Source organism: Phocoena sinus, chromosome 5, assembly GCF_008692025.1.
Source record: "Phocoena sinus isolate mPhoSin1 chromosome 5, mPhoSin1.pri, whole genome shotgun sequence".
Lineage (NCBI taxonomy): Eukaryota > Metazoa > Chordata > Mammalia > Artiodactyla > Phocoenidae > Phocoena > Phocoena sinus.
Genome location: NC_045767.1, coordinates 71,119,518 through 71,139,689, shown reverse-complemented (window position 1 = coordinate 71,139,689; position 20,172 = coordinate 71,119,518). Strand labels below are relative to the sequence as shown.

At 35.4% G+C, this 20,172-nt stretch overlaps 1 protein-coding gene across 3 annotated transcripts in view; it reads left to right on the top strand.

Moving 5' to 3' along the window:
* GABRA4 (gamma-aminobutyric acid type A receptor subunit alpha4) overlaps window positions 1–7,794 on the top strand; it is a 64,237-nt gene extending 56,443 nt beyond the window's left edge. For 2 of the 3 annotated variants that reach the window (XM_032632743.1, XM_032632742.1), the window contains one exon: window positions 7,054–7,587. In XM_032632743.1, the coding sequence (XP_032488634.1) occupies window positions 7,054–7,587 (534 nt within the window). Of the gene's footprint in view, window positions 1–7,053 lie in introns of all 3 variants that reach the window. The other variant, XM_032632741.1, reaches the window with a different exon arrangement.
* The last annotated feature ends 12,378 nt before the right edge of the window (window positions 7,795–20,172 follow it).

Below are 20,172 nucleotides of genomic sequence, written 5' to 3'. Positions count from 1 at the left end.
TATAGGATTTACTCTAGTGTTAATCCTTACCTTTACAATGTCTAAAATGTATTTTAATTTTGTTAATTGAATTTTATATTTCCTTGTGTTTATTCTTATTTTAGCCAGCAACGTTCTTTTCATGGCTGACTTCACCACAGACTGTCCTTTGCTTCAGTGGTCCTCTACCTTTCTGATTATTCAAAACGGTGGCCTTATTTTTATAGAAAGATAGAAAAAATAGTCTAAAATCTTGTCTATAATGATTTGTTCATGAGTGACATACTTTTTTATTTTGGAGGAAGGATCTTGTTATCTGCCGTCTGGATTATTTCTATATAATGTTCTTTTGATGCCTGTTATGTACTAAGCACCTTATAGGCGTTATCTTATTAATTCCTTATGAGGAGCTACCGTTATTACTCCTGTTTTAACAAGGACTTTGAGGTTTCAGGAGGTCAACCAACGTGTCAAATATCCCACAGCTAGTAAATGGCAAATTCAGTATTCGAGTCCAAGTCTGTCTGATTCGATGGTCCACAATCCTAACTATTTAGCCAATGTTTCCCAACTTCTGATTCCTGATGACTGACAATAACATAACTAATAATTAAGACTTCCTCCAAAAAGGCCCTGAGACTGATCCCAGGTTATTCTTATAAACACTTGGTGTGACTGTAATGCCGCTTGAGAGAGAGAAGATTCATCCAGCTCAGTGTTTGCATTTGGAGAAAGTGAGTGGAGCGTGCTTTGCCCTCTACCCTCTCCAGTGTTATGTTGGTAGCGTTTGGTGAACATAGCTCCCGGAGCATTTCCAGGTAGCATTCTGGTCAAGTCCAAGTCTGCTTGATCAAGCTGAGAACCTCTGCTCTGACTGGTGAAGTATCCGACAAAAAAATTTCCTCTCCTAGAGCCATGTATTTATACAAAGCCTTGGCAAATAAAAAGAAGCCCTAGGAATCACTATGAAGCAAAACTAACTACAGAATCGCGTATCTTCAAGAAACCCTACTATTTTAAACTTTCAACTTTTAAATATGTAAAGACAAAATGAATGCATTCTGTAAGACATTGTTCTCTGGTAATTCCAAATTGAAGACATAAATTTCTTATCCCAGTGCCAGATATTGAAAGTAATATTTCTATAGCTTATGGAAATCCAAATGTTGAATTAAAAGCTAACATTGGGAGGAAATGAAATACAGTAAATAGAGAACTCGGCGTTTTCATTTCTACACTTTGTTGTTCAGTGTGTTAACAATTGATGAAATATTTAGCATGTTTATTTGTAGGGGATGTTTTTCATTTCTATGTGGTAGCATCTTTTAAAAATACTACTGATGGTCCTCTGTAAATCATTACCTTGGGGTTTAGTTCCAGCTGCTCTACCATAGTTGTTTATTTCCTTATTAAATAAGATGTGTGGCTAACCCCTGAAGCCCTGTCAGAACAGCCTTGAATAAATGTCTTTGCATTATTGGATTTTTTTTTGGTATGTAAATCATTGATATTCTAGAAGATAAACCTGTTCATTATTAGCCTTGTTTGTTTTTAATTTAGAAGGGTGAAATTACATTTTATTAAACTTCATTAGCTTCTCAAGCAAGCAATATGAATGTAGCTTGCGTTCTGCAAACCTCGTCATAGTCACTTTATCTCACTGCTGCTAGAGTAATTAGTTGAGTTGAGTTTTCTCTTTGCAGTTGATAAGACTTCTTTAGAAATCATGTCAGATCACAGTCACGATTGACGAATTACTTGGATTTGCTCCTGTTTGCCTGTTGCTGCTTTAATTTGTTGTTAATGTTTGAATCTATCACCTCGCATCTCTATCCCACCAGTTTCCCTTGCATCTGACTATTGTGACTAATGACAAAATGATTTCAAACTAAATCATCTTTTAAAATTCAAATTAAGCTTAGGTGCTTTTCTTGTTTGGAACCACTGTGTGTCTGCTGAATACTGATGGAGCCACTGTACACTCTGTGTGAAACATAACATCACTCTGACTGTCGCATTTGTTGTTCCAAAACTTGAAGGCTGTGTGAATATTATTCCTAGTGAGTCCTGTGCCAGGTAGCTCAGCAGGATTTTTCAATCCTTTCATAGTTTGTCATCATGGAAAATGACAACTACTTTTTACATAGTAGACCTTGAGACATCAGTGTAAAATAACTTGAGTATCATTGGGCTGCCTGGCAGAGAACAAAGATTTAAGCCTCAAATCAGTCTAATTCTCTTTTCCATATATAGGTTATGATATTTAGAGTGTCTTAGGCATTCTTAGTCAGCCTTGGGATTGAGTCAGGATAACATATAATTTAGGTACTACCTGCAATATTCTAGAAATATGCCCATAAACAAAGAAATAGTAATCTGAAGGTCTGATAGAAAGTTTCTGACACTTCCTCTTTAATTTGAAAAAAGAATCTTGACTCTGTATTATATCCATTTCAGTGAAATGTATTAAAAAATGAAGTAGGTGCCTGCTGTGTACATTAGCCTGCAATGATTAATAAGATAGTTTTACACTCTAGAAGTTCACTAATACTTTAAAACTGGGAATAAAAAGATTTGACCTTTGTTTTCAGATGTTAATCCTAGTGGCACACTTCATACTGCTCCCTCCACTTTCAAAGTCTGGTGCTTCATGGATTCTTTTTTCTGGCCACCTTAGACTGATCCTCTCTCTTTGACTTGGGATCACTGTTTTCTCCAGACATATTCTTCAAGTCTATGCGTACATTTCTTTGATACTTGTAACTTGCGTAGCAGTGGATGTTGTCAGAATATAATTTTCAAACCATCAAAAACGTGAGTCATGCAAATATGGAATGAACCTGTATCAAAGTTTTATCTAACTCTTTAATTAAGGAGTAATTATTTAATAGTAAAACGGTTCAAAATCTTTTTTGAGAAATGCCTATAAGTAGCCATTAAATTTTTTTCAAAAAAGGATACTAGAATGTGATTACCAGATTAGATACAGAAGTAGTTAATATCCTTCACGGCATCAAAACCATAACCTTTGGGGCTCTTTTCTACTGAACAGGAATCTATAAGTTAATATGCAACTTCACAGTGTTTGGGGTCAAATCCAATATTAAAGAGCAAACTCAAACTCAAGTATCTTCCCCTAGAGACGTAATAATCCTTGGGTGGACTTTTTAAACAATACTCCATACTGACATTGCAGGGACATGCTGTACTCCTTTCTGATTTCCAAGTCTTGCATAATTTTTTAACATTATACTTGACTATTACAAATACTTGACTGACTCAACTATATAGGGTGTAGTTTATCAAGTTCCTTAATGCCTCGTCCACACTTGTGCATCCAGAGGCTGTGCAACATGGCAGAGCACTCAGTAGGTCACTCACTCTGTGACTTTCATCTACCATAACACTTCTGCTGTTATTCTCCTCTACCGTAAAATGAGAAACTGGAATAAGTTGATCGCTAGAATCTCTCCTAGCTTTACAGTATGGTTATTCTTTAAGAATGGAATTATAAAGGGCAGAATATCTTGGTCCTTTAAAATAACATGGAATAGACAATAGGATCCCCTAATGGTCTTTGATGAATTCTGGGCAGACTAGCTCTCTAATTATCCTAGAATGTCTGAGAAACTTCCCCTGACAAGAGGTGTGGCAATAGCTTCTGTTAGGCCCTTGATTTAATTGGTTTATATACGTTGTCTAGTGCCACACTAATGCTGCATAACAAAACAACTACCAAAAAAACATTTGTTGTCAAGTCTGAGTCAACTGGGAAGTTCTGTTGATCTTGATTAGGCTTGGCTCAGCAGTTCATCATTTCTGAGCTGGGACAAACACAGGTGTCTAGTGGTCAGCTATCTATTGGGCGATGTAGGATAGCCTCAACTAGGATGACCGGTTCTGCTCCAAAGGATCTCTCCAGCAGGCTAGCCTAAGCTTGTTCTTGTGGTGTTGGTGGCAGTGTTTTGAGAAAGAGTAGAAGCAAGCAAGGACTCATAAAGCTAAGACTCAGAAATAACTCACCCCCACTTCCACCACATCCAGTTGGCCAAAGAAAGTCATAGGAAGTCTGTGGGGAAATAGAGTCCATTTCTTGATGGGAGGAGAAGGGGAAATTCATTTTACAAGGGGCATTAATATGGAGAGGGAGGACAAATTGGTTCCATGTTTGTATTCAATCGGCCGTATTAGAACATCATTCACAGTTGGGATTTCAGGATGTTCCAGAAGGATTCTGATCTGGAGGGAAGGAAGACAGGGTCCTATAAGTGTTCTTGTGCTTCCTTCTGGGGTGCAGTTAAGTCACTTAGAGTTAGTTTCATCTGTTAAGGTCTTAATTTTAAAATTCATTAGGCAGGATTAGAGCAGTCTTAGGGGGTAATTATTCCGTATTACTGAGGCAGGGCCCTTCTGAGGACTTTACCAAATGCTACATGAATGTTGAGATTTTCCATTATGTCTGGTGAGAAAATACACTATTCCTGGCTTGGTATGTGCTAGGTACCATTTCTTCTAATCCCTTCAGGTGGTTCTTTTTGCCTTGGGTAGTTACACTCAAAAATGGATCTGTGCTTAGCAAAATTCTCAGTGGGGACTCTTCAGATTTTTTGGACTTTTCTTTTCGGCATCACTTCCTCTGGTACCTTTTCCTGTGAACTCTAGCCACCTTGATTTCCTCACCTTCTCAGCTTCATCTCCTCAATTTAGGTAGTCTGTCAGATTGTTCCTGGATTCTCCTTTCCCGCTCTACAGCATGCAAACTCAAGTTTTTTTCTTCTCTCTCAATGATTGTGTCCTATGTTGTCTAATGTCCAATGTCTTCAAAAACAGTTGTTTTACAAATGTTTTAATTTTTTTGTTATTTCATGCAGGAGAGTAAATTCAGTCCCTGTTACTGCATTTTGGCTAGAAGTAGAAATCTCCAATTCTTAGAATTTAGTCTGAGGGAAAATATGAGTTTCTAAAGATTATGGGCAACCCAACTTTTGGTGGAAGAGGGCAATATGCAAATATCAGACTATATTTGAAAATATATATTTCTCTCCTGCTTATGCAGTTGGTCCTTTATTACTCCCTTCCCTTCTCTTCTTGGTATATTTAGCATTTTGCCACAGTTTGACCCATCATTCTGTTTTACTTTTTGTATATTTTTGATTGTGTCGTGTGTGGGTGTGCATTTTATCTTCCTAGTGATATTGTAAACTCTTTAAATGTTGTGGATATACCTTACCCTTCTTTATATTTTTCACCATGTGTATAACGTTTTAGAATTAATTCTAATTAATTGATTATCCCTTTCTGTAAAGAGGGACTCAAAATCTGAGGATTAATTAGGTGGTGTTTACAATGTGCTTTGTAGAGGAAAAGTACAGGGTAAATAATGGTACCTTTAACTTTTAGGTGGATGTCAATTTTGGTTTCACTTGTCTCCACCTAAATTGGCTGCCGTATTTTAGACTACAGTTTCTCATGAGTTCAGCTGCAAACTGTTTAGATGAATACTTCAGGCTGACATGAAGAATACGTTCTAAACCTCTCAGAACCTGCTTTGGCTCTGCATGTTGTGAGGCTTTTTCTTCTTTCTCTACTCAGGGAACTTGAAGCCATAGTTCACGAGTATATAAGATATGGATTGAACACTTTCAACCTGCTTGATAAGTGTAGTATTGAAAAGAGATTCTACTTGTAGAATAAACACTTCTCTGTAAGGGAGTTTACAGTTAATTGTATATAATATTATCCATAAAATTCCTTGCAGACTGGCTCCTTTTAATCACCCACTTGTGAGCTGTTCTTCCTCTCTCTCTCCTCTACTTCTCCATCTCCTCACCCACCATTTATTTCATAAAATGGTGGGGGAAGAGGGTAGAAAAAGCAATTACAATATACCCTTAATATAACTCAGAATAAACACAATTAAGGCGGAAAAATGGTTGCAAAAAATCATAGTGTCTTCTAAAGACAGACATGATTATTTTGGGAATCATTTGAGCAATTACTTTCCTTTATTAGTATGGACAGTCTATATGGTTGGCTATATGGTTATTTATCATGCCTGTCAAAATATAAGAATTAATTTTAATACTGACCATCTGTATTCAAATGCAGTCTTGTTCTACAGATAAAATAATTTTATGTAAAATAGTGAATTCCGTTTTGATTTAAATACTCTTTATTGGTAAATAGTTTGAACTCAGATATTTATGCAATGATATGGTGATGCTGTTTATATGTATGATACAACATTTTATTTAAAAATGATTTTCCTTTTTTTCGGCTGTGCCACGCGGCATGTGGGATCTTAGTTCCTGACCAGGGATTGAACCCACGCCCCCTGCATTGGAAGCATGGGGTCTTAACCACTGGACCGCCAGGGAAGTCCCAAAAATGATTTTCCTTTGTATTTGCATTACTAATTGTGGTGAAAAACTAAAATGCATGAGGATTTCTAGACTTTATATAATAATGTCTATGTAAGATTATGAAAATAATTCCCAGGGATTTGGAAATTAAAGCTTTTGGAGCTTCTGTCATTTTTAAAGGAATGTTATACACATGTGGATGGTTATTATTGTTTTTATTCTGTGCCCAAAGTAGATATAGTTCTTCCTGTTTATAAAGCAAACATGTACAAAACTCACTGAAATGTATACAGCGTATCAGAGAATATTATTTACAATAAAACTCAACAAAGAAGTTGTACAGCTATCATCATGAATTCTTAAAGTCAAATCAAGTATAACTCTAGCTTATAGTCCTAAAAGCCTAACCTTTCTATAGATTTAAATTCTAATAATTTATAAGAATGGATAATATTTTGAAATAGCAGATGTTTGATTCAGAGTTTCACATATATATATATGTCCTTTTTTAGTTAGGACATATATATATATATATATATATATATATATATGTCCTATTTTTAAGCTTTTACATCAAGTTGAGTGACTATAGCATATTAATAAAGGTTTATTTTATGAAAACAGCTAATTTGTAACTCTTTGACCCATTTAAATTTTGTATAACTCTACATAAAATTACATAGCCAATATAATTTTTAATATACCTTTTCAGAACTCAAATGCCAATCTGAACATGAGAAAAAGAGCCAATGCCTTGGTTCACTCTGAATCTGATGTTGGCAACAGAACTGAGGTGGGAAACCATTCGAGCAAGTCTTCCACGGTTGTTCAAGGATCTTCTGAAGCCACAGCACAGTCTTACTTAGCTTCCAGTCCAAACCCATTCAGCCATGCAAATGCAGCTGAAACTATATCCGCCGCAAGAGCAATTCCACCTGCTTATCCTTCTCCACCTAGTAGAACTGGGTACGTGCCCCGAAAAGTTCCAGTTGGATCTGCTTCTGCCCAGCATGTGTTTGGATCAAGACTGGAGCGAATTAAGACCACAGTTAATAGCATAGGGGCTTCTGGGAAGTTGTCAGCCACTACTGCTCCCTCGGCTCCACCACCTTCTGGATCTGGCACAAGTAAAATAGACAAATATGCCCGCATTCTCTTTCCAGTAACATTTGGGGCTTTTAATATGGTCTATTGGGTTGTTTACTTATCTAAGGACACTATGGAGAAATCAGAAAGTCTAATGTAATTTTGTTGCTATAATAATTTCCTAAAAGATGATGAACTTCATGCAGAATGTCTTTTTAAATGTTTTTAAAGATAAACAGTTGCTCTTCACTAAAATAAAAATTCCATGTAAGTTTTCCATATAAAAAATTCAAGCCAGTCATTGGGAGAGTTAATTAATTCCTCAGTGAAGGGAAAGTGAGCCATCTTTCATTTCAGAAAGATGATTTAAATAGAATCAATTCAACATTCAAATTAGACAGGATACAGACCATCCTGGAAAGTTGGGACAAGAAAAATAGGGCTATTAGAGATCCATGGTGCATATTTATGCATTGAAATTTGAAAACAGACTATGACATTTTCTAATACACACTATGAATATCAACCAGCCACCCTAAATTTCCCAGTGGCACTGCCCTTAATCAGAATTATCGGATATGATATGCGGTGACCTTTGGAGATCCTCTTAGTATCTTCAAGAAAAGGACTTTCCCTGTTAAATGAAACATTTTTAAAAGGAAAATGGAACACAACAAATACTGACCAATAGAGTGAAACCTCTGCTGCAACAAAGACAGAGACCAGGGAAAATGTGTTCCCTGCATGTTGGCCAAACAGGACTTAACAGTTGACTTGAAAATTTGTGCTTTGAGCCAAAGTTTAACTTATTGTATGAATTCCTTTTGATAATAGTTCATTCAGTTATGTATTCTTTCAACATATAGTTATTCAGAGCCTACCACGTTCCAGGCACTATGCTAGACACTGTCTCTCTAGATAAGCTTATTCACCTTTACCTGCAATGTTACTCAAATAGTAGAACAGTCAATGCATGCTAATGAACCATCAACTAGCAGCAGACACTGCATTCTTTAATGGAGGAAATTTATTTAGAGTCTGATGACATATTCAAAATATTTGTTTCTCCTATATTGATAGAGGATAACAAGTGTATTCTTCATATAGCCACTTTTGAGATTAGTACACATTAGCACAACTTCAGCAATTGACTTCAGAGTATAACGAAAATGTGGTACAGATTGTTCTCTAAGTGCAAAGCACTGTGTACCTCAAACTAGAAATCTGGGCACTGTAAGACCTTATAGATTACCTGTCTCAAATTTGATCAGAATCACAGAATCATCAGAATTAGGAATCCAGTACAAGGCTTTTTAGATGCTTTTCCCAACATAGAGCTATATCAACTGGTGAAATGCTAAGCTTCTAGGGAGTTTTTGTGTCCATAGTTCTGTATTTCTGGGCAGTTCTGTGTTTATTTTGGAAGGGGGAGTTTTTGTATAGTTTCATAATGAAGGTGAGTATTTTAAAAGAACAGCAAAGGCCTGGAGTAAAGAAAAAAAATTATAGCCAGGGCGTAGAATACTGCTGACTCTGTTAGGCAATTTATCAGGATTTTCATGAGCTGATTTTTCTTTTTCATTAGGTAGGCTTAACAACTTAATTGAATTTCTTGCAGCAGTCCTAGGCCACTAAATCTGGGTCTAGTTTTTTACTGTGTTACTTCCAAGATTTTTCTTCTGTACTTCTCTCTTCCTGATCTGGGGTATGTGAATGAATGTGTTCTGGGTGTTTGGGGAACATTTTGGTAGAAATGGCCACCTTGCAAACAGGATCTCTTATTTTTTAGAAAAGAAATGATATTAATTAATTGGCATTAGTTTTTTAGTTGTTGCATTGCCTTGGAATGGTTGTATATGAGACCTGTAAAATGTGCAAACGCCAAATATTACTTGTGGGTCATATCTGAGAATTCCTTCTTGGCTATGTCTCTAGGTATTTCTTAGAATCATCAATAATTTTAAGGCTGAAGAATACTTTAGAAATCATCCAATCCAAACCCCTCATTTACAAATTGATGCCAGTAATATGAAGCCCAGTAAAATTTGTATATATGTATATATTTAATAAAAAGTACCTATACAAAAAAGCTGATAATAAATTATTTCATGAATGTGAGTAGATTTCTAGCCTTGAGGACAATGTTTGAAATTGTGGTTGGAAGCTATGATTGGTCTTTATTCCAAAAAAATGACCTTATCTCTTTGGTAAGGAATATACTCCTTGCTTGTCTGTTAGCCTATTCTTAAGAAATAGTTCATTGGCTTCCTTTTTTAAAAAGAAATTCTTCTGTAAATTTTTACAGATTTTTAAAGGGATAAAAATAAATGATTTTAGATTTGTAGATCAGTGATACAGGTGGATTCACAGTTTTTTCCTTACCTTTGTATTAGAAAAAGATCTTAAAATAAATCAGGTGGCCAAACAAAGAGAAAGGACAAAACTTAACCAGGGATTCTTAATTGGAAGAATAAATTGACAAGTATGTTTACTCATTCGTATGAAAAGAAATTATTTCAGTTGCACACAGCGTTAGTAATAAAAACGCATAGTTTGCTTTCCTTAACTCAATTCCATCAAATGAATTCAAAACTAAATTTTTTATTTTGGGCACCATTTCTATCTTTTCAATAACTCAGAGCTGTGTTAAATGGAACACTTTTGTGAAGAACCAGTCACTTTTCACTATGAGAAAATGTCACAAGGGTCATTATTAGAGCCTAAATCCTGGCAATTTGTGAAGAAGAATGGCTGAGAATGATACTTTTGTATGTCTCTATCTTTTTTTTTTTTTGCGGTACGCGGGCCTCTCGCTGTTGTGGCCTCTCCCGTTGAGGAGCACAGGCTCCGGACGCGCAGGCTCAGCGGCCATGGCTCACGGGCCCGGCCGCTTCGCGGCATGTGGGATCTTCCCAGACCAGGGCACGAACCCGTGTCCGCTGCATCACCAGGCGGACTCTCAACCACTGCGCCACCAGGGAAGCCGATGTATGTTTCTATCTTTTAAAGATGAAATTCAGAATTGTTTTCTTTAGTACCAGGATCTATATTCTAGCTTTCAATTCCAAGTTGGCCACTAACTGCTACATAATAACTTCTAGTTTCCTCCAGGCATGACTAGGGATGATAATATATTTACATGATTAATCCACAGTTGAAAAGGACTTGCATTTATATACATACAGAGCATTTGAATAATGTGTACTTTAAATTGGACCTCACAAATCTTGAATTCAAGTCGGCAGAGAGTAGAGTCACCCTTTTTCACAGATGGACATGAATCATAGAGAAGTTAGTGACAAAGATAAAAGCACGGAGCTGGAATGAACTTTGAAAGGTCATTTTTCAATCATTTAAAAAAATCAAAATTTATGCAAAAATTGATGAGAAACAAAATACCCAAATTTTAAATAAATATGGGATCAGTATTAATAATTTTTCCTTTTGCATCAGGCTCTAATATTACTTGGCATGGCATTGGTATAGATGGTGGAAAAAAAGGATGCATGTAATTTTATGACTGTTGATGTGGAGCAAAAAGAGTGATGGCAGGGAAGACTCCACAGAGATATTAACTGAATTTTGTAGAATGACTGGGAGTTCTTGCACCTCTGCCTACTCCCACAAGCAACAAAAGCACATTTGTACCACCATCTGAAGCTTGAAAAGAGATATAGATTTGGAACTTCAAGGGGAACTCTTACTACAAATAGTTCAAGGTATTGGGAGGGAAGGTGAACGTGGGAGGTTGCTGATGTTGGAAAGACCTGCTGGGGTGGATTAGAGAGAGTTTTGTGTAAATTACCTAAGAGATTAGATGTGATCCTGGATTAGTGGCAATTTATTAAAAATCTTCCAGGATAATAAGATGAAAATGAACATGCTATGCTTCTGTTTTAGAGAAATCATTTGATTGCTGTATGAGCTATGGAATGGAGGGCCATGAATCTTGAGGTAGTACAAAGATTGAGATGTCTAACTTTTCTTTTCCCTCTCAATTAATCTTTGCCTTCTAATTCTTTTTTTAATCCCAGTGACTTCATTGTCATTTGTAAAAATGCTATGAGATTGTTAAAAATAAAGATAGGTATTGCAGAAAATTAAAAAGAGTCTCAAAATCCCACCATGGAGAAATTGTTAATATTTCATGAATATCATGCCAGATACTTTTGTATAGATGTTTGTTTTGAAAAGCAGACTGATTGATTAAAAGACAGAATTTTGTAAATTTAGGAGCCAAATTTGCCATATATGAATGCTGTTAAATAATTTTAAAGCATTAAATTTACCTTTGTCTAAATTTAAGATAAAAATATAAGGGTAAAACTTAAGAAATTATTGAAATTTTTATAGTGTTTAATCAAAGCAGAAGATTTGATGGACACCATGTCTTTTTATCCCAGATTTCAGTCTTTATTTCAGGAATTATTTTTTTCCTATTATGTGTCTAAATGATTTTTTTCAGAATGTTCTTTTGTTTCCATATCTCCTTATAGTATTCTCTACAATCACTTTTATGTTTTTAAACTTGTTGTCAACTTTTGTCAGCCATAACCCAAGTGAGTTTTCAGTTGTGTTTACTCTGTTTTGTAACCTCTAAAATAATTTTCATCTTCATAATGGGTTTCTTCTTTTCTCTTGCTTTCTTGGTCTGTGCCACTTCATTTTTTCATTTCTTCCTGCTTGTTTTTATAATCTCTTCATTCAAATATCTCTTCTTTGAGCTTCTCACTCTCTTAATGAGATCATGTCTATAATTTATTTGAGACTACAGAGAACTATTTATAAAAATTTTTCCTCGGTTTCCTGAAAAAAATTTCTTCCCTGGTATGAACTTCATCTGCTTTTCCATTGTGTTTTTGTCCTTTGCCTATGTTCCAGGCTGGTTTCTTTCTATTAATCACTGAATGAAGCCAGCTATTTACTGAACTATAGTGTGGGAAGTGATGGGAGAGTGAATCAGATCAGCCCACAGCAGCTATTTAACTTTCAGGTTTCAAGCCCACCTCCCCAAATCTGTTTTATCTTCTGCCCAGGGACCATGTTATTTCTCTGTTGTTGACATCTGGGTGGTCTATTTGGCTCACGGTGTAGAACTCTCGGTTCTACTTTCTCTGCGTTGTTAGTGCTTTAATGGTTATTGCCACTTCTTCCAACTTTTTTTTTTTTTAGCATCTTTATTGGGGTATAATTGCTTTACAATGGTGTGTTAGTTTCTGCTTTATAACAAAGTGAATCAGCTATACATATACATATGCTCCCATGTGTCTTCCCTCTTGCGTCTCCCTCCCTCCCACTCTCCCCATCCCACCCCTCCAGGCTGTCCCAAAGCCCCGAGCTAATATCCCTGTGCCTTGCGGCTGCTTCCTCCCACTGTAATGCCAGTAATCCATATCATCCAGCAGGCTGTTTCACAGCTATCAAGTAGAGTCCACTGGCTCTACCACACGGCTTTACCCCCATATTCTACCATTTGGGAATAAATAACTGGAAACCTATGCTTTTCTCTTGCCTTTTCATACTCCATGTCATGGTGGCTTCAGTCTTTGGAGGACATCTCAGGACCCTAACACTCAGTAAGATCTATATCCTATCAGGATATGTATGCCAGTCAATATTCTTTCTCCTGTTAGTGCAAATGTCTCTTCATTTGAAAGATATTTATTATAGTTTATGGTCAATTACTTGTAATTACAGATATGGTTTTCATTTTTCTTCCCAATTTTTTATTATTATGCTATTTTTGGAGGGATTTCATAGCAGAGGAGTGAAATATAAATGCTTTTATTTCACCCTTCTAAATTGAATTCATCTGTCATTTTTATTTCCATTAGATCAAGGTTGACCAGATTATCTTTTGCCGGTATCTTTTACTGACAACGAGAGCTATGTGGTTTTTCCCTTCTGCTTATCAGGTGTCATTGGAATCAGGTATTAAAACTGGATTAAATCTGTGATAATACAGTTGATAGAAAGGACTCCCCATTGGGGAAGGAAAAGAACTATAATAATAGAAAATAAAGATTTAATATTATTGCAGTTAACCATTGGCTGACATTCTTTCTCAGCCATTTGTATCTGTGAATGGTAGTCTGCATTCCATCTTTGCAGATGTTTGCTGATATAATGGAGCATATTTGTTGTCATTTTACTATGATGTATACTGTTTCCTAGTTCAAACATACAGTAAATCAGGGCTTTCATTTTTCAAGATACATACAAATTATTGTTGGTTAATGAGGTAAGGCTTTATGATTTTACCAAGTTTCACTGTAAATTGAATCAAAATCCAAAGTTTTCATGCAAAGCCATGCTCTATTTTACAAGACATTGAATGGCCATAGTAAATAAGAGGTTAAATTTTCCTCTGGTTTATCCTTAATGATGAAACCTTAACAATTTTCTGCTAAAAATGTTGAAAACTGAAGAAGAAATATAGTATTCTGTTTGGATTTTCAAGTGGAATATTTCACAAACCAAGGAATAAAAGCTTATCTGCTTCACCTCTGAATAATTTTAAGTTGTTTGCTTCATTGTACAATTGAAAATATTCCTTATCATGAAAGTAAAGAATAATAATTATACATATTTTATTATATCATAAAACCTAATTTTGTCATCCTTTGAGCTTCATTCTTCTTGCTCAATCAGAAAGCAGATAATAAAGTATGATATTTAAACAGTTCAAAATTTGGTAAGAGATACAGGTGTTTTGATTTCATGGGAATACAGTTTTCTTACAAATTACACATTTCTGGGGCTTACAGCAATCACGTTTGCCTCCCTGAAATTGATGATTTTATTCTATGTAAGAGTATTATAAATTATAATGAGGTAAATTATAATGAGGAGCACATAGTCATTATGATTTTGTTTTGGCCGATTTATTTTGAAAATAGGGATATTATCAAATGTTGGTTTAGTATTTTTAAATAATTCATCAGAAAGTGATTTTTAAAATTCTATCTCTTTAAGCAAACTTCCCTAGCTTCTCAATGTTAAACTTATTACTGGTGGTAATGAACTTCTTTTGCTTCTTAGAAACAAAATTTATACCTGAGCATAACATGGGAAATAATTCAGGTTTCAACTTCTGCTGGAGGAGTATTTAAGGTAATAAGGATAAAATTTCCATAAAATTTTACCACAGATACTTATATTTTAAGATACATATATTGGAGCTAAACTCTGGAATCACTAAAATACAAACATTGTATCTATCTAATGCAATTTTTCAATTTCTATTTAAAACAATAAACATAAATATCTTTGGAATATTTGGGGAGCTTAAGAACTTTTTTTTCTGCATATAAATATCCTTCCTTTCAGTTGGTCGCAGTATTGTTTCTGACATAATATTTCACGTTTGAAGCTCTGTTTTTACTTACATTTAATTCCCTGCATGACCAATACCATCATCTAGGTTGTAGTTTTGCAAAATTCTCATGGTTGGGAAATTTCTTTGTGGGTGACGTGGATGAAGAAAATTTCTAAGGCCCATGAGATCTAATGTGACACAATAAAAGCCTTTATGTGGTTTTGATTAACTAAAAGGGTATCAATTGTGTATTTTACATATATATATATATATATATACACATACATATGTATATACATATAATACAAAATTTCTTTTCTGATGAGTCAAAATGAATAAAAGTATAGCTATCTATGACTTAATCCTAACTTGTGAAACCAAAGTTCTGAAAAACTGAAGAACGCTAACTTATAAAAATATGTGAGCTTATGTTTTAAAATACCTAGCTCAGAATATTAGTGTAATTATTTTGATGAGATGAAGCACTTTGAACATTTCTGATGGTCTTTAATGAAAATTTTGTGTTTTTTAAAAAATATTTTATAATGTACCATGAAGCATTTTTAATGTAACCTTTCTTGTTCTAAAACAATGGTTTTCTGAAGAAAAATTCAGCTTTTTGATTTATATCTTTAAAAAAGAGAACATACCTGAGAGAAAAAAAGTTGACCACAGATTTTCCACAACATACACACATGTTTGTGTATGATGCACACCAATAAATTACATAGTGTAAGTAGTTTCCTTTTTTGTTGTTCACTTTTATGATATATTAAGTCCCCTTCATACTTAATTGTATTTGTTCAGTTCAACATGATTCTTGTTATGGACTGAATGTTAGTGTCCCTCCAACATGCATATGTTGAAACCCCACCCCACCATGTGATGGTATTAGGACATGGGGCTTTGAGGAGATAATTAGGATTAGATGAGGTCATAAGGGTGGAGCCCTCAAGAATGTGATTAGTACCCTTATAAGAGTCAGGAGAGCTTGCTTCTCTGTGCTCTCTGCTACGTAAAGATACAATAAACAGCTGGCAGTCTGCAACCTGAAAGAACCCAACCATGCTGGCACCCTGATCATGCACTTCCAGCCCACACACTGTGAGAAATACATTTCTGTCCTTTAAGGCACCCTGTCTATGGTATTCTGTTATGACAGCCTGAACTGACTAAGGTAATTCCCTACTTTTTTTAAAAATTATTTTATTGTATTATTTATATAGCAGGTTCTTATCAGTCTTCTATTTTATACATATTAGTGTATATATGTCAATCCCAATCTCCCAATTCATACCACCACCACCACCACCCTTGCCACTTTCCCCCCGTGGTGTCCATATGTTTCTTTTCTACATCTGTGTCTCTATTTCTGCCCTGCCAACCAGTTCATCTGTACCATTTTTCTAGGTTCCACATATATGTGTTAATATATGATATTTGTTCTTCTCTTTCTGACTTACTTCACTCTGTATGACAGTCTCTAGGTCCATCCACGTCTCACAAATGACCCAATTTCATTCCTTTTTATAGCTGAGGAATATTCCATTGTATATATGTACCACATCTTCTCTATCCATTCGTCTGCCGATGGGCATTTAGGTTGCTTCCATGACCTGGCTATTGTAAACAGTGCTGCAGTGAACATTGGGGTGCATTTGTCTTTTTGAATTATGGTTTTCTCTGGGTATATGCCCAGTAGTGGGATTGCTGGGTCACGTGGTAATTCTATTGTTAGTTTTTTAAGGAACCTCCATACTGTTCTCCATAGTGGCTGTATCAATTTACATTCCCACCAACAGTGCAAGAGGGCTCCCTTTTCTCCACACCCTATCCAGCATTTGTTGTTTGTAGATTTTCTGATGATGCCCATTCTAACTGGTGTGAGGTGATACCTCACTGTAGTTTCGATTTGCATTTCTCTAATGACTAGTGATGCTGAGCAGCTTTTCATGTGCTTCTTGCCCATCTGTATGTCTTCTTTGGTGAAATGTCTGTTTAGGTCTTCTGCCCATTTTTGGATTAGGTTGTTTGTTTTTTAAATATTGAGCTGCATGAGCTGTTTATATATTTTGGAGATTAATCCTTTGTCCATTGATTCGTTTGCAAATATTTTCTACCATTCTGAGGTCTCTCTTTTCGTCTTGTTTGTAGTTTCCTTTGCTTTGCAAAAGCTTTTAAGTTTCATTAGGTCCCATTTGTTTAGTTTTGTTTTTATTTCCATTACTCTAGGAGGTGAATCAAAAAAGATCTTGCTGTGATTTATGTCAAAGAGTGTTCTTCCTATGTTTTCCCCTAAGACTTTTATAGTGTCTGGTCTTACATTTAGGTCTCTAATCGATTTTGAGTTTATTTTTGTGTATGGTGTTAGGGAGTGTTCTAATTTCATTCTTTTACATGTAGCTGTCCAGTTTTCCCAGCACCACTTATTGAAGAGACTGTCTTTTCTCCATTGTATATCCTTGCCTCCTTTGTCATAGATTAGTTGACCCTAGGTGCATGGGTTTATCTCTGGGCTTTCTGTCCTGTTCCATTTATCTATATTTCTGTTTTTGTGCCAGTACCATATTGTCGATGACTGCAGGTTTGTAGTATAGTCTGAAGTCAGGGAGTCTGATTCTTCCAGCTCCATTCTTTCCCCTCAAGACTGCTTTGGTTATTTGGGGTCTTTTGTATCTCCATACAAATTTTAAGATTTTTTTTTCTAGTTCTGTAAAAAAATGCCACTGATAATTTCATAGGGATTACACTGAATCTGTAGATTGCTTTGGGTAGTATAGTCATTTTCACAGTATTGATTCTTCCAATCCAAGAACATGGTATATCTCTCCATCTGTTTGTGTCATCTTTGGTTTCTTTCATCAGTGTCTTATAGTCTTCTGAATACAGGTATTTTACCTCCTTAGGTAGGTATATTCCTAGGTATTTTATTCTTTTTGTTGCAATGGTGAATGGGATTGTTCCCTTAATTTCTCCTTCTGGTCTTTCTTTGTTATTGTATAGGAATGCAAGAGATTTCTGTGCATTAATTTTGTATCCTGCAACTTTACCAAATTCATTGATTAGCTCTTGTAGCTTTCTCATGGCACCTTTAGGATTCTCTATGTATAATATCATGTCATCTGCAAACAGCGATGGTTTTACTTCTTCTTTTCTAATTTGTATTCTTTTTATTTCTTTTTCTTCTCTGATTGCCATGGCTAGAACTTCCAAAACTATGTTGAATAATAGTGGTGAGAGTAGACATCCTTGCCTTGTTCCTGATCTTAGAGGAAATGCTTTCAGTTTTTCACCATTGAGAATGATGTTTCCTGTGGGTTTGTCATATACAGCCTTTACTATGTTGATGTCCGTTCCTTCTATGCTCACTTTCTGGAGAGTTTTTTTTATCATAAATGGGTGAAAAGCTTTTTCTGCATCTATTGAGATGATCATATGGTTTTTATTCTTCAGTTTGTTAATATGGTGTATCACATTGATTGATTTGCATATATTGAAGAATCCTTGCAGCACCTGGATAAATCCCACTTGATCATACTCTATGATGCTTTTAATGTGTTGTTGCATTCTGTTTGCTAGTATTTTTGTAATTTTCTTTTTTTGTAATATCTTTATCTGGTTTTCGTATCAGGGTGATGATGGCCTCATAGAATGAGCTTGGGAGTGTTCCTTCCTCTGCAATTTTTTGGAAGAGTTTGAGAAAGATGGGTGTGAGCTCTCTAGTTTGAGAGAAGTCACCTGTGAAGCCATCTGGTACTGGACTTTTGTTTGTTGGAAGATTTTTAATCACAGTTTCAATTTCATTGCTTGTGATTGGTCTGTTCATATCTTCTGTTTCTTCCTGGTTCAGTCTTGGAAGGTTGTACCTGTCTAAGAATTTGTCCATTTCTTCCAGGTTGTCCATTTTATTGGCATAGAGTTGCTTGTAGTAGTCTCTTAGGATGCTTTGTATTTCTGTGGTGTCCATTGTAACTTCTCCATTTTCATTTCTAATTGTATTGCTTTGAATCCTCTCCTTCTTCTTGATGAGTCTGGCTAAAGGTTTATCAATTTTGTTTATCTTCTTAAAGAACCAGCTTTTTATTGTATTGATCTTTGCTATTGTTTTCTTTGTTTCTATTTCATTTATTTCTGCTCTGATCTTTATGGTTTCTTTCCTTCTACTAACTTTGGGTTTTGTTTGTTCTTCTTTCTCTAGTTCCTTTAGGTGTAAGGTTAGAGTGTTTATTTGAGACTGTTCTTGTTTCTTGAAGTAGGCTTCTATTGCTATAAACTGCCATCTTAGAACTGCTTTTGCTGCATCCCATAGGTTTCGGACCATGGTGTTTTCATTATAATTTGTCTCTAGGTATTTTTTGATTTCCTCTTTGATTTCTTCAGTGATCCCTTGGTTATTTAGTTATTTAGTAACGTATTGTTTAGCTTCAATGTGTTTGTATTTTTTACAGTTTTTTTCCTGTAATTGATATCTCATCTCTTAGCGTTATGGTCAGAAAAGATGCTTGATACAATTTCAATTTTTTTAAATTTACCGAGCCTTGATTTGTGACCCAAGATGTGGTCTATCCTGGAGAATGTTCCATGTGCACTTGAGAAGAAAGTGTAATCTGCTGTTTATGGATGGAATGTCCTATAAATATCAATTAAATCTACCTGGTATATTGTGTCATTTAAAGCTTGTGTTTCCTTGTTTGTTTTCATTTTGGATGATCTGTCCATTGGTGTAAGTGAGGTGTTAAAGTCCCCCACTATTATTGTGTTACTGTCAATTTCCTCTTTTATAGCTGTTAGCGGTTGCCTTTTGTGTTGCGGTGCTCCTATGTTGGGTGCATATATATTTATAGCTGTTATGTTGTCTTCTTGGATTGATCCCTTGATCATTATGTAGTGTCCTTCCTTGTCTCTTGTAACATTCTTTATTTTAAAGTCTGTTTTATCTGATATGAGTATTGCTTCTCCAGCTTTCTTTTGATTTCCATTTGAATGGAATATCTTGTTCCATCCTCTCACTTTCAGTCTGTATGTATCCCTAGATCTGAAGTTGGTTTCTGGTAGACAGCATATGTATGGGTCTTGTTTTTGTATCCATTCAGTGAGCCTGTGTCTTTTGGTTGGAGCATTTAATCCATTCACATTTAAGGTAATTACCAATATGTATATTCCTATTACCATTTTCCTAATTGTTATGGGTTTGTTTTTGTAAGTCCTTCTCTTGTCTTGTGTTTCCCACTTAGAGAAGTTACTTTAGCATTTGTTGTAGAGCTGGTTTGGTGGTGCTGAGTTTTGTTAGCTTTTCTTGTCTGTAAAGCTTTTGATTTCTCTGTCGAATCTGAATGAGATCCTTGCCGGGTAGAGTAATCTTTGTTGTAGGTTTTTCCCTTTCATCACTTTAAGTATAACATGCCACTTCCTTCTGGCTTGTAGAGT